Here is a 13,661-nt window from a genome sequence, read left to right as displayed (position 1 = left end):
AAATTAAAAAAAGATTTGAAATAGAAAGCACTCAAAAACTGTTTACATATGTTTATTTAAGATTTGTACTAACTAGTCATTTCAAGTGTTAAATAAACATAATCAGTAGATGCTATTGTTCAACACTTAAAAAAAAAAAGAAGAAAAGTGATAATAAAATAATTCTTAATAACTTAGTAAACAATATTTATAAAACCTTACAAGAATAAAAATTAATTGTTGATCAAAAACTATTAAGTACTCTTTTAAATAATAAATTGAACAAGCCATTTTGTACTCTGATCAGTTTCAACTATTAAAAGTTATTCAACTATTCATGTATTATATGTTTTTGAGGATATTAGAATTGTTTGCTTTGATTTCAAACCCTCACTTTATTTTTAATGATATATTATTAAAAATGAGTTCACAAAAAATATAAACTAAATTATAAAAATCAGACTACATGAAAGCGGTCCTTTCTTTTGGTTATCTGTAGGCATAACTGAAGGTAACAAAATAGGTTGCTAAAAATCTAATTCATGAAGAAAAATTAAACATTTGACATGAAAAAGACAAGTTTTGCTTCTTATCAATGCAAACATTGAAATGAGTGTGCATTTTTCATAAGGGTTGTCATGTAACAAGCCACCTGAGACTGTGGACCATATTCTTGCAATCTGCTGTTATACAAAATCAAACGATCCCGAATTGGAAAATTTACAAGTGCACCCTTGATCAGTAAGGTTACTGAAAAAGAGCAATCACTAACACTTTGTAAAAGAGCAAAAAACAAATTTAATAATCTAAAACCAACAAAAACATCTGGGATATACCTTTTCAAGAAATTTCCATAAGATACTTTAAAAAATATAACCTATGAAAGTTATTGGAATGAATAAATACTGACAAGAAATGACTAATTTTTAAAAGGTTAATTTTAGTGGCGATGAGAGGATTCTTGAAATATGAAAGCATCTCATTACTGATTTTCTGAACTAAGATACGATAATCCAAACTAAATGCCTATATAGTAATTTAAAAAATGGTTTATAGACGCTGGTTCTGATGTCTATATTTCATCTAAAAAAAAGATGAACTTGTGTACATCAAATACTACAATATTTATCAAAATTTTGATGGATGGGGCCAATGAGAAGCATTAATGTGTAACAAATTCTGTACATCCACCATTAGCAACAACTTACAAGAATGTAATTGATGGAGGGAAGTCCAACATTACAGAATGGAACTCAGGGACGTTGGTGAATATTTTATCCCCCTATTCATTGCAAAGCCTGGACACTGTATCTTGCTGCTGGGGTCTTTCTATTTAACTTGCAGGTATTTAATTTTTAGTGAAGGTTTATATATCTATTTTTAGTTTCAGGTGCACGGAGTATGGGAGTGCATTCCAATCCTTTGTAAATGTGAAATATTTTACTTGAATATTTCAAATTTACAATGTGTGATGGGGGTTGGTGATGTGGGGGGAGGGGTTCAACAGTCTGAGCTGGAATGAGTTCTGTCATGGGATGGCCTTCTTGCTTCTTTTGTGTATTCTTTCTACTTTTTGCCAGATTCCCTGTGTTTTTGACAGTAAATATTTACAACTGTAACCTTTGAAAGATCTGTGAGCCCTCAGATAAGCATCACAATAGAGAGTGCAGGCCTCTTCGTTACTTCTGTCGGACGGCTTCTGGATTTTTTCTCCATTCTTCATATGCTGTCTTCCAGTGTTCTTTTTTCTCCTATGTTTCTAGGATTTAGGATTGCAGAGAGAACGTTCAATTAATATTTAATTAATTTGTTCATGTACACGAGGGTGCAAGTTGTTGAACTTCCAATGGCGATGCCAACACATAAAACTTTCATCATTTTCTTCTAGAAACACATGTACCTACCTAGAAAGAGTTTTGGGGGGACTGTGAAGTCATAGAAGCCCAAATAATTTTTACTTTCACCATCCACTAGACAGATTAAAGTAACTCTGGAGCAGAACTTTAAATTAAGATTGTACTCTGTTATTTTTATTTTGATAAATAGGTGAATTAAAAATTTGATAAAACAAATTCTTTTCTTAATTTTAGTGAATAAAACATAGATACTTTCAGCCTACTCTACTCCTTAACTAATCTTAATCTTTGTGACTAAATCCAATAGCAATGCCACAATATTTTTTTCACAAAATTTATAGAAAAAAGAGGTTTACTGCAAATCAATATCCTTTAAGAAAGAATGATTTAATTCCCTGAGGCACTCTACATTTCAGATCTATAAGTAAGAACCTAAATTTTAAATGTGCATCTTATCAAAAGATGAAATTTCAATTATATGTTTAGATGATTTTAACCATTGGTAAGCAGCTCCTTTGATAGCATCTACTACATTTTTTCAATAGCAAAAAAAAGTGGAATCAAATTGAATGCTTTACGTGGTTGCAAAATATTATAAATGGAATCTTTTTGTTATGTACAGAATTTAATATATTTTCCAAAAGCTGGGAAATGTTTGTGTCAAAAGACAATTTTTTCTGAAACCATGCTGAAACTTTTAAATATGGTATGCTTTACAAGAAGTTAAAAGTTTATTTTTTAATAATTTTTTCAAGTGTATTAGAAAATATAGACAATATCAACTATAAAAACATATTATTATTCCATAAAATGAATGTAAAATTGATACATTATAAAATAATTCCATGACCGATAAAATTTTAGGAAATTGTTTACTCACATTCTGACAGCCTTGTATTAAGTATTTCAACCACTGCTGGATTGGTTGTCACCATCAAGAGACTAAATTTCACTTTATTAGATCATATTTTGTTATAAAATAAAATTACATGAAAAAATCATTTCAGTATAATGTGATATTATAATGCCATAAAAAAAGATACTTTTTAACTAAAAAGTGAAATTACATTTGTTCAAGAAAAATGAAATACTAACATCAATGATAAAGACACAGACTTTTATGTTTTAATCCAATTGTACAAAAAGTAACATTTACACAATGAATCTATACAAAATGATTAGCTCTAACAAAATGTACCAAACAAATAATATTTTCTATTTTGATGTAATACTGGGTTAAGCACTCCAGACAACCAGCAATTGTTACCTCCTATTTGAATTAACATCTTCCTTACTTGTTTTCACAGTAAAAATAATAATTTTGTATCTTGTATTTTGATGGAAAAACACAAATTAGAAAACTGAATAAAAGTTTTTCAGTAAGCTAACTGAAAAATAAATTCATAATAGACTGAATGTAGCAAAAAAAAAAGCAAAATTAAGTAAGGGTTTTGCCAAGTCGGTAAAGTACATGGATCTCATTAATTTTTCATTATACATTATCCTCGATTGGTTCTTCTTCCCCATTATTGGTTGTGGAGATGTAGGTGTAATCCTGCTAAGTTGACATATGGAGTATGTTGAGTAAGCAGGGACCTAAAGTATTACTGCAATCTTGGTATCTGATATAGGAGCTATCTATGGACGAACTCAAAAACTCCTTTTCTAGTTAAATGATAGTTCAGTAAGCTTAATGCCTAATGTGCCTTTCAGATGATGCTAAGTCTAATAATTTATCTTAAAAAAACAATAAAGTCCTTATTTTAAATTGCACTAGTAGAATAATAGTAATTACAATATAACAGCCCAATTTTTGTATGGAATGTGAGAGAACTAGAAAATATGGTTGATAATTTAATTTCTATTGTTATGCATTTGAAGTTAAATTTGCAAAAAAGATTTCCAAGTTGGTGTATAGAATCTTTGAGGAAGAGCCACTATCATAATATATTTAAATTTTCTTAAAATAGGTATTGGGGAAACGCTTTCATAAGTATGAAATGCGTATCATAAGTGATTTAAGTTACATAATGACATAATTATGGAAGTGTTGAAATAAAATTTAATTAAAATATAAATAACTCAAAAGATAACTTTCCTCAAAGTACACTTTTATTTTTCTTTTAATGAATGTTACAGGTATACCAGAAGTTGCCATTCCTAGATTTGAACCATTTTACATAGAAAAAATTGGGATTACAAAAGGGCATGGTGCTGTTACTTTACTTGGTAATTTTAACAGATTATATGCACATGGTCCTAGTAATGCAACAACTAAAAATGTCAGGTAAGTAATAGATAAAATAAAGTGCAATCCATAATAAATAAATATAACATCAGTAGTAGTAGTAGTAGTAGCAGAAAAATACTTTTTAAATAAATTGTCGGTAGATTCTTTAAAAGAAGAAAATTACTTTACCTACATCTGAACTAGCTTTCACTCTATGTTAAGGTTCTTCAGACACTAGTGCTGGAGTACAAAGTATTATGATGCCGTTCGATGTGGTACAAATGATTGAATCAGGTTTAGAAGAATTCATCATCATCGAAGGATGATGCATTCTTCCATAAAAAAATAAAGACTGTTTATGTACAAGGTCTGTAAATAAAGTAATGAGACTGGTTCAGAAAAACTTTTTATTTACAATCCAATCATACACGGACTCTATCACCTGTGAAATAGTTCCCTAGGGAAGTCATGCAACTCTTCAAATGGTTTTCCCACTCTTCATAACAGTGTTGGAACTCAGAAATCGGAATATCCTTCACATGGTCAGTTAACTTTTTTTTTATGTTTTCTACTGTTCCAAAATGGTGTCCTTTGAGGTGGTTTTTTAAAGTCGGGAGCAGGAAAAAGTCACAGGGACTCAAGTCACGTGAATAAGGTGGTTGAGGAACTACAGGAATGTTTTTCTTTGCCAAAAACTCATTGAGAGTGCAGTATGACGAGGTGCATCATCATGATACAGCATCCAGGTGTATTTGATGTCTGGTCTCACATGTACAACTCTTTTCCACAGTCTTTCAAAAATTTCTCGGAAAATATATTGATTTACAGTCTGTCCTGTAGAGAAAAACTCATTATGGACAATGTCATACTATCAAAGAAATGAATTAGCATGGTTTTGATTTTTGAATTGCTCATTTTTGCTTTATTGGGACGTGGTGAATTTGGTGTGCCACTGGCGTTTTGTTTCTGTGTTGTACTCAAATATCCAAGATTCATCACCAGTAATAATATTTTTTAGAAAATCAGCATCAGTTTCAATTCGCCCTAGAAGATCATGGCACACTTTCACCCTATTGTTTTTCTGTTCAACAGTGAAGTTTTGTAGGACCAATTTTGCACAAACATTTTTCTTGTCCAGTTTGTTTGTCAAAATTTGATGGACTGTGGTATGGTTCAAATTTAATTGTTCTGCAATCATTCTGAGAGTTAATCGCCGGTCATACTGTATCAAGACTCTGATTCACTCAACATTGTTGAAACATTAAAGTACTTCCATGGCCAGGCAACTCCCCAGACTTAAACCCAATTAAAAATCTTTGGCAATCGTCAAAAAACGACTCTCAAGAATGAATTGTATCACAAAAGTTGACCTCATTAAACAATAATATTGGTATGGTTTTACAATGAAGAAATCAAACAAAAACATGTGTATTAAATTTGTTGAATCAGTGTCAAATTGTGTATGTGAAGTAATTAAGAATAAAGGAGGACATATTAATAACTAGATATTCACAAATTTTACAGGTATGATTTTTTTCTAAATACAGTTACGTTTTAGTAAATAACATCTATGTTTGGATTAATTTGCACGCTATTGTAACAACTCTATTTAATTTTTTCAGGTTGGATTTGAAAAATGGAGGTTTAAATATTTCATTACAAATACCAATTATTAAAACAGAATCACAGTATGATTTACAAGGAAATATTTTATTATTACCATTAGTTGGTATTGGAGAAGCTAAATTGTTACTCAGTAAGTATTTTACAATTTCTTTTTATATTCAGTAAACTAATTACATCATACTATTTTTGAAATAATTAACAATTAAAAGTCAAATCTTTTTAATCAAAAAAGTATTAATAAGATAAAAAATAAATCATCTTCAAAAGTAGCTAATGGCTATATTGTTGCAGTTTAATAAAAAAATTTTGCCAAGATGGTGGAATGACAGCACCTTAGGCTTTCACCTGGAAGGTCTCGGATTCAAATACCAAAGAGGCATGGAATATTTTATTCATTACAGAATTTCCACTCCATTCTCCCAAGTACAAGCCTAATTAATAAAAAAAAATATGTTTTGAACCGTAAGATGTAGTAGATATGGTGATAGTTGATGAACTTGGAAGCAAATTACTCAACTAAAAAGAAAAACTGTTTAAGTTAAAATGTAAAAATATAAAAATTACTTTTTTGAAAAAAATAATATTTTTTTTAAATTCTAGTTAAAAATTAAACTTTTACAACTTGATATCAAATTAAAAATAAGTACTAACAATTTATTAACCCTTAAGTTTGACCAGGAGTGCACTGGTGCTGGAACACCATTCCGGTACTGCTTTTTGGGAGACAAAAAGATTGGGCCTTTAACATAAAATTTGTTTTAACTTAGTCTGGCCTATGTTTTATTTTAACATTAATTATTCATTGTTATCGTATTTCTTAATGAAAGATATTGTGAATTCCTAGAAAGGTGTGTGAAGAAGGACACTGTTATTGCCTAAATATATCCTCCAATACTGAGCAAGCGCTGTGAGTCAGTGACTCATTTGTTTATGTCTAACAGACAGAAATCCATATCTAAAAACATAGCTTTGTAAACACTAGACTGCAGATAAATGCATTTGGTTATAACATCACTAATATACAAACATATGAAATATCAAAAGTATAAATTAAAAGAGGATTTCATTTTATTTAAGTAACTGCATTTCATCTGGTTTACAAACAAATGAATGGAGTTTTCTAATTAACTAATATATTTCATTTAGTTATGCATTTAATATATTAGAATAAACAAATAGTTTATTAATTTACAGAAAATGTAACCACAGATGTATTTATGAAAGTGAAATTTCCACGGCTGCCAAATGATGTTGAAGTAATGGAAGTTACAGATATGCATGTAAATTTCAGAATGACATCATGTCGAGTACATTTAGATAATTTATTTAATGGTAATAAAGTATTAGGTAAGTGTTTACAAAATATTCAGTTAATATTTTTATTTATTTAATGAGTTTAAAAAGAATTATATAAATTAAAATTTACGTACGTTTTCATTTGCCAAAAAACTTTCACTTTGAAAGTGTTTGAAACTGTTTTGAAAATGACAAGATTCTTTCAAGTTCCAAAACCTAAAACATTTGCTACTACTGTCTGTCAATCCTTAGATTATTAACCATATCTAATCTTCTACCTGCATAATATATACCAGATGCCAAATTTCTGACTTTGATGTTGTATATGATTTATTCTTTCTTTTGTATGCTCTGATTAGTCCTAAAGTAGTTATATTGTTTATTTATGATCTTTTAAAAATTTCTTGTGTAACTGATCTTTAAAAAAATTTCTAGTTAAGTTATTCTTCATGACATCGCTAAAAAGTGGCATTTCACCTGGTATACTTTGAGACTCAGGTCCATGATATGACTACCGAATACCAAATACTTACCTCATTTTTATTTGTATTTAATAAAGGCTTCTAGTTATTGTATCAAAATTATATTCGAAACAAAACACATTTTACACATTCTTTTACTTTCCTGTCTAGGTAGTACTGTAGCAGAGTTATAGCTCTAGAAGGAAAAGTATTGTAATCAGTCCAATTTGGGCATATGTGGTTTTCACTGGATCTTGATGTTTTGACCTCTAAGGAACTCAAAAAACCAGATGGAAATTTTCCGGATATTAATGTTCATATGCACATGTATCACCCTGTGTGCATAGTCACCCTCAGTATCTCGAGATTTCACCTAATTAAGGTCATATTTTTCTTACGTACATTTGTTAATAATTAGAAAATAATATTTCCAAAAATTTTTTTGCTAAATTGCATTCCCACCTCAAAAAATGCTCTAAACTTCTGCTATGCTGTGATGTCACAGGTGAGCGGTAGAATTAAATAAATGAATAATATTTAAAGTGTAAAAAAAGTAACTTGGTTTGGCTGGGTTTTGATCTCGATCACCTGGTTGACTTTGTACCTGATGCATTAAGTATCGTGGTTACACCAGTCTGCCAACCATACGAACAAAATTTGTTCTATGTAAGTTGTAACTTTACATTAGTTTAGTTACTGCCAACCGTCGCCGCTACTATCACCACACCTGTATGAATTAAAAAAACTATGGCGCATGTTTTAGTTAGAATCACCAAATTTAATAAACGAAAAAATATTACATTTAAATAAAATGATAAATATTTAAAATTAAGTTGTGTGTGTAAGCCGTGAATAAGAAACAACCCACAGTTGTAAGCTTTCTTTTAATCGGTCTTGTAAATTTGATGAAATGAATGTAATTTACAATGTTATGTTTTGGAACATACGTTCTACCATCCCATATATGAGGCTTGTTATTGCATGGAAGCTGTCACATATGATATATATTAAACTGAATAAACATATAATATTCAGCATATTAACAAATTTTAAAGTACATGAATAATGTAAGCATGACCTTAGCAAAGTTTAGTAGACAACAAGACATGGTGATGTAATTGCTCAAGTCTTGTTTAAATAAAGGCATATAGTGTCATGAAATGAATTGGAACATCTCTACCACTACCTTCCTCAGAAAACAACTTTTTAAAATGAATGAAAGCTTTTTAACATTAATGTAATTTTATTTTTTAAACGCTGAAGTAAATATAAATATAACATTATGACAATTAAAATAGATAAAGTTTTTATCATGTTAACTAACTGTAGGATTTAACCACTGCTAATGCAAATTGCCCCCAAAACACTTCTTGCATGATTTTTAAGTAGAAATTTCAGTATCTCAATCAATACCTGAATAAGAAAATCTTTATTTACAAGATTTGATATAACACATTTTTTTTGAGTTTTATTGTTGATTGGAATGAGAACATGAAAGTAATAGAAATATTAATAATAATTATTAACAATACTTTGTGCTGTGCAAGGGGAAAGCACATCGGTTTGAATCCGACTTCATTTCCTTTTTTTTTAACTTTTTTTTAAATTTAAATATACTTATTTATTAATAATTATTAACCAGCGATTGTAAAAAAATTGTAAAAATTTAATTCAATAATAAAAATAAAAAAAATCAGAAGTTATTAGTGAAATAAAATTTTATGTACTTCTAGTTTAACTGGTGTACAAGGAAGTCATGTGATGTACACATCAGATTTTTTTAAACTGAATATTAATATTTTAATGTTTATCATCACAGGTTGGAAAACACTGAAGGTGGACTTAAAATCAAAAATATTATAAAAATATTACAATATTCTCAAGAAATTTTTGTACTAAATAATTTTCAAAAACTGTTACCAGTCCATCAATCTTCCATTTGCAATTTTGTTTATATTATTATACAAAAAATATATAAAAAATTTGAACAACACATTACTTCCTTGTACGCCTATTAAATTACATATGCACATTTTTTTGAAATGAAAAGTACTAAAATTCTATTTCATTAATAACGTCTGAAATTAATAATTATTAATAAATCAATATATTTAAATTAAAAAAAAAAAAAATTAAAAAAAAGGAAATGAAGTCTGATTTGAACCGACGTGTCTTCCCCTTGCAAGATTAATTAATATTTCATTAATTAAAATTATATTTGGCTATAACTCTGGAACCAAGGAAAATAAGTACCACTTATGGCATATTGTTGAAAAGCTCTCAATGAGGGTTTATTACTGCGTTAAGAAAAGGTTCAAAATCCAAAAGTGTCCAAAAATTTTGGACACTTTTGGTCCATTCAAATATAATCAAAAGGGAGGCCCTCAACTAGAAGTTACAATAGTCCTAAATTCAAAATTTCAACATCTTACGCCTAATCGTTTTTGAGTTATGTGAGATACATACATACGTACAGATGTCATGCCAAAACTAGTCAAAATGGATTCAGGGATGGTCAAAATGGAAATTTTCATTTCAATCTGAAAACCAACATTTTTTACAATCACAATACTTCCTTTATTTTATACAAACAAGTTAAAATGATGTTTATAAAAGTTTTCCTTTTTTCAGGACACACAGTAAATACATTTATAAATAAAAATTCATTAGAAATAATCGATGAATTAAAAGATAATATTGGAGAATCATTAGCACTAGTATTTAAGAAAATAATGAATGACAGTTTTGGAAGAATACCAACAAAATTTTGGTTACCAGAAGATGAATAGAAATAAGATGTAAAAATTAGTACCTTAAAAACAAAAGGTGAAGATTTTATTGTTAATTTTTTTATATATAAATTTAAATTAACAGGTAAATTTAACTTAATGTACTAAATTGTGCTGTAAATAATTAAACCTGTATTGAAATGTTGTATATATATGACATTGTATTTAAGGTAAAAAAAAGGTTAAAATAGTAGATTTTATATAAAATACAAAGTTATTACTGATATCATTAATTCTACTCAACGCATATGAAAACAAGATCATCGGAATATTTCTCCATTTACTATCATGATTTTTAAAAAATTCTGGCAAACAATACTAAGCATACCATCATATTGAGCATCATTATTTTATTGACAGCTACTAGAGATGATTTGATTAACTTTAGTTTTTATGCTATGAAACTCATCATGTATTACCAGGACTGTGCTTCCAAGAATAAGCGTCACCTTATAGTATGATGAATGAAATACTCTCTCGTTTGCTCCTTTGAATCATTGTAGCAACAAGTTTTTCTTCACTTTAACAAGTATTAACAATTATTACTGGCTGGAACTTAACTGACTAACCTTTATTAGTTACTTTACCTCTCATCATGAATACTCCAAGACATTAAAGCATTACTTCGGAGAACATATAAGTCTCTACACCTTGTAACACAAGATGTAACAACACAAATCAATTCTCACTCTGAGGTCTAGTTCAAGGTAACAAGTATAAAAAAATGTTTCATTCTCATTAAACTTGTATGATTTAAATTTTAATTTCAACAATGAGGTTCTATCTGAAGTAGATATTGAGAGTACTGTAAATTTATGTACCGCTTTCAAACAGATTGTTGTAATACTAATATATATTAGTGTGTGTTTTGAGTACAGTAGTGATTAAGTGTTAGATTTTTCAGAGTTAAATAGATCAGCAAATCAAAACTGTAACAGTTAAATTTTAATAATACTGGTCTCTCAGTTCTATATCCTACCCACAATTTCTTAATGGATTCTAATTAAAAGAAATTTCATCCATAAGAATCTAATAAGTATCCAGCTAAATGTATTCTTTTTAACTTTATAAAAAGGAATACAGCTACTTATAAGTTGCAACTAAACAAAGCTGTTTCAGAAATTCAGAGATTTCTGGATTATTATAAAATTAGCCTGTGATTTTGAATATGAAAAAATTTTTATTTATTTAATAAATTTAAGTAAACTTTCAAAGAGACTTCATTCATACAGTACTGAAAAAAAATAATAAAAGAAAAAAAATTGTGTTATTTTTATTTTTGTTTTTAAGTTTTACGATAATTGGTTTTTTTATGAATTGAATTCAATTATATACTGGTGTTAACAAAATAAATAAAAAATTGAAAAAACAATACTATTTCATTAGCTTGTTACATTTCACCAATTTTTTTTAATTTTGTAGTATATTCTAGGTGACAGTATCATCAGAATTTGGGATCAGTCTTTAAAGGGCAGGTGGACCCACAGGCTGATCCTTGATCTTCAGAGATGGTTGGACTGCAAGCACAGAGAACTGGGATACGAGTTAAATCATTTCTTTACTGGCCATGTGTGCTTCAAAGCATACCTGCAAATGTGGATGTTGAGACCCTTTGCCCAATGTGACTATTGCAGGGAAAAAGATGCCACAGAACACACAGTGTTCATGTGCGATTAGTTCTTGCAAGCATGCTGGAGTTGATTCATTGACTTTCCCCAGATAACACCATGGGGACTTTGCCGCAGATTGAATGGGTGTGGCCCTCAGTGTCCATAATTTTGGTGAACATTATTCATGTGAAGATGACAGAAGTGCAGTGATGAATAATTTCCGTTGATTCTCCCTTGGAGAATCATATTAAGCCAGCTTTGGCTACATGGTGGAGGTAACAAAAAAAGTACCATCAGACTTGTTCTGTTATTCAGGTGAAATAGCAATGAATAGGCTAATATTAGTAAACAAAATACATGAAACTGAAAAAACAAAGTAAAATTTTACTTAGGGGTAATAACTTACTCCACAGAAGGCTGGAGGAGATAAGTATACTACATCATCAGTTTGACAACTCATACATCAAAAGTATTACAATTAACCCAATAGTTACAGGTGAGTGAATATGTAGGCAAAACATATCCCCCATCATAAAATGTCTTCCCACTCAAGCACCTGCTGTATCCTACACACATAATGATATGGGCACTCTTAAAATCAAGATTTATAATAAAATCTTAATATAATATAACGTAATAATAATACATCCAGTAATTAAAATATTCTATTACTTAAATTTACATATGAAGTTGCATTACAACAAACAATGCATAAACACATCTGTTTATTTAATTCTGATACAGAAGTTAATATGCGCATACTATACAATAAAAGGGAACTACACATACATATGTGCAGTAACTCTAAGGATGCGTTATACATTTCTTTCTTAATAGTCTACTTTTATGTGCACTCATATACCTGGATGCCTTCCAAACTCATAAATATGTGTATGTTAAGTGCCACAACCATAATGATTGCAGGTAAATAACCTGACTATCACAAGTCACTCTGAAAATTACACTTCCATCTTCAAGAGTAATAAACATCCAAAGTTTTACCTACTATAAAAGTAATGATTTAATTGGTTTCCCACAGACACATGCCTCTTGTACCTCAAATACTTAAAAAGTGTCACAGTCATAAAAAACTCGGACAGTCTAAGACAACTAAATAAGGTATTTCTTTCTATTGTGAGACAATGTATTATGTATACTATTTCAAGTGGAAATCATACTGAAGTATTACTAACAAAAGAAGCATCCTCAAGAGGAGAAATAAGAATGGATAGTTGTCACAGTAAACACAACAATTAAATATAGTGTTGTTATAATAATTCAAGGTCAATGTTGCCAAAAGTTGTTATACAGAAACGAATAATAGCTGACTGATATTCAGTGCTAAGTTGCTATTTAACTTCCTTTGACATTCTAAGCAGTAGGCTATAGCAGTGTCAACTCCACATCATCTCTATCAAGATTGACACACCAAAACTTATCACAAGATAATTCTCTTATTAAATACATATTAGATGAAGGCTGATTTGACTTTAAAAAAAGTGCAAGGTAACAATTATTAGAAACAATTTGAAAATGAAGACATTTTAAAATAAATCATAGAAAAATTTTTTATTCAGATCCATATGTTATACGTTATATAAATCACATCAGGAATAGACTCAATGTATGCAATGTATAGCATAGCATTAAAAAGGACCTTTTTAGAAAATTGCCTGGATCTAGAGTAACCTTGATCAGAGAGGTTACACAAAATCAACAATTAATTATTATCGAAAAAAATACCAAATTTCATAATAACACAAAAATAATAAATATACAAATTAATATGTAAGGTAAATATGCAAATCAAATTA

The 13,661-nt window shown here is 29.2% G+C and overlaps 1 protein-coding gene across 1 annotated transcript in view; it reads left to right on the top strand.

Moving 5' to 3' along the window:
* The window catches only part of LOC142333292 (protein takeout-like), a 43,678-nt gene extending 32,095 nt beyond the window's left edge, over positions 1–11,583 (top strand). The window contains exons 3-6 of the mRNA XM_075380316.1: positions 3,975–4,122; positions 5,688–5,821; positions 6,886–7,038; positions 10,080–11,583. Of these exons, the coding sequence (XP_075236431.1) occupies positions 3,975–4,122; positions 5,688–5,821; positions 6,886–7,038; positions 10,080–10,237 (593 nt within the window). The 3' untranslated portion in view covers positions 10,238–11,583. The remainder of the gene's footprint in view (positions 1–3,974; positions 4,123–5,687; positions 5,822–6,885; positions 7,039–10,079) is intronic.
* Positions 11,584–13,661: the final 2,078 nt, after the last annotated feature.

This window comes from Lycorma delicatula, chromosome 12, assembly GCF_047948215.1.
Source record: "Lycorma delicatula isolate Av1 chromosome 12, ASM4794821v1, whole genome shotgun sequence".
Taxonomy (NCBI): domain Eukaryota; kingdom Metazoa; phylum Arthropoda; class Insecta; order Hemiptera; family Fulgoridae; genus Lycorma; species Lycorma delicatula.
This window is presented reverse-complemented; position numbering and strand designations above follow the sequence as displayed.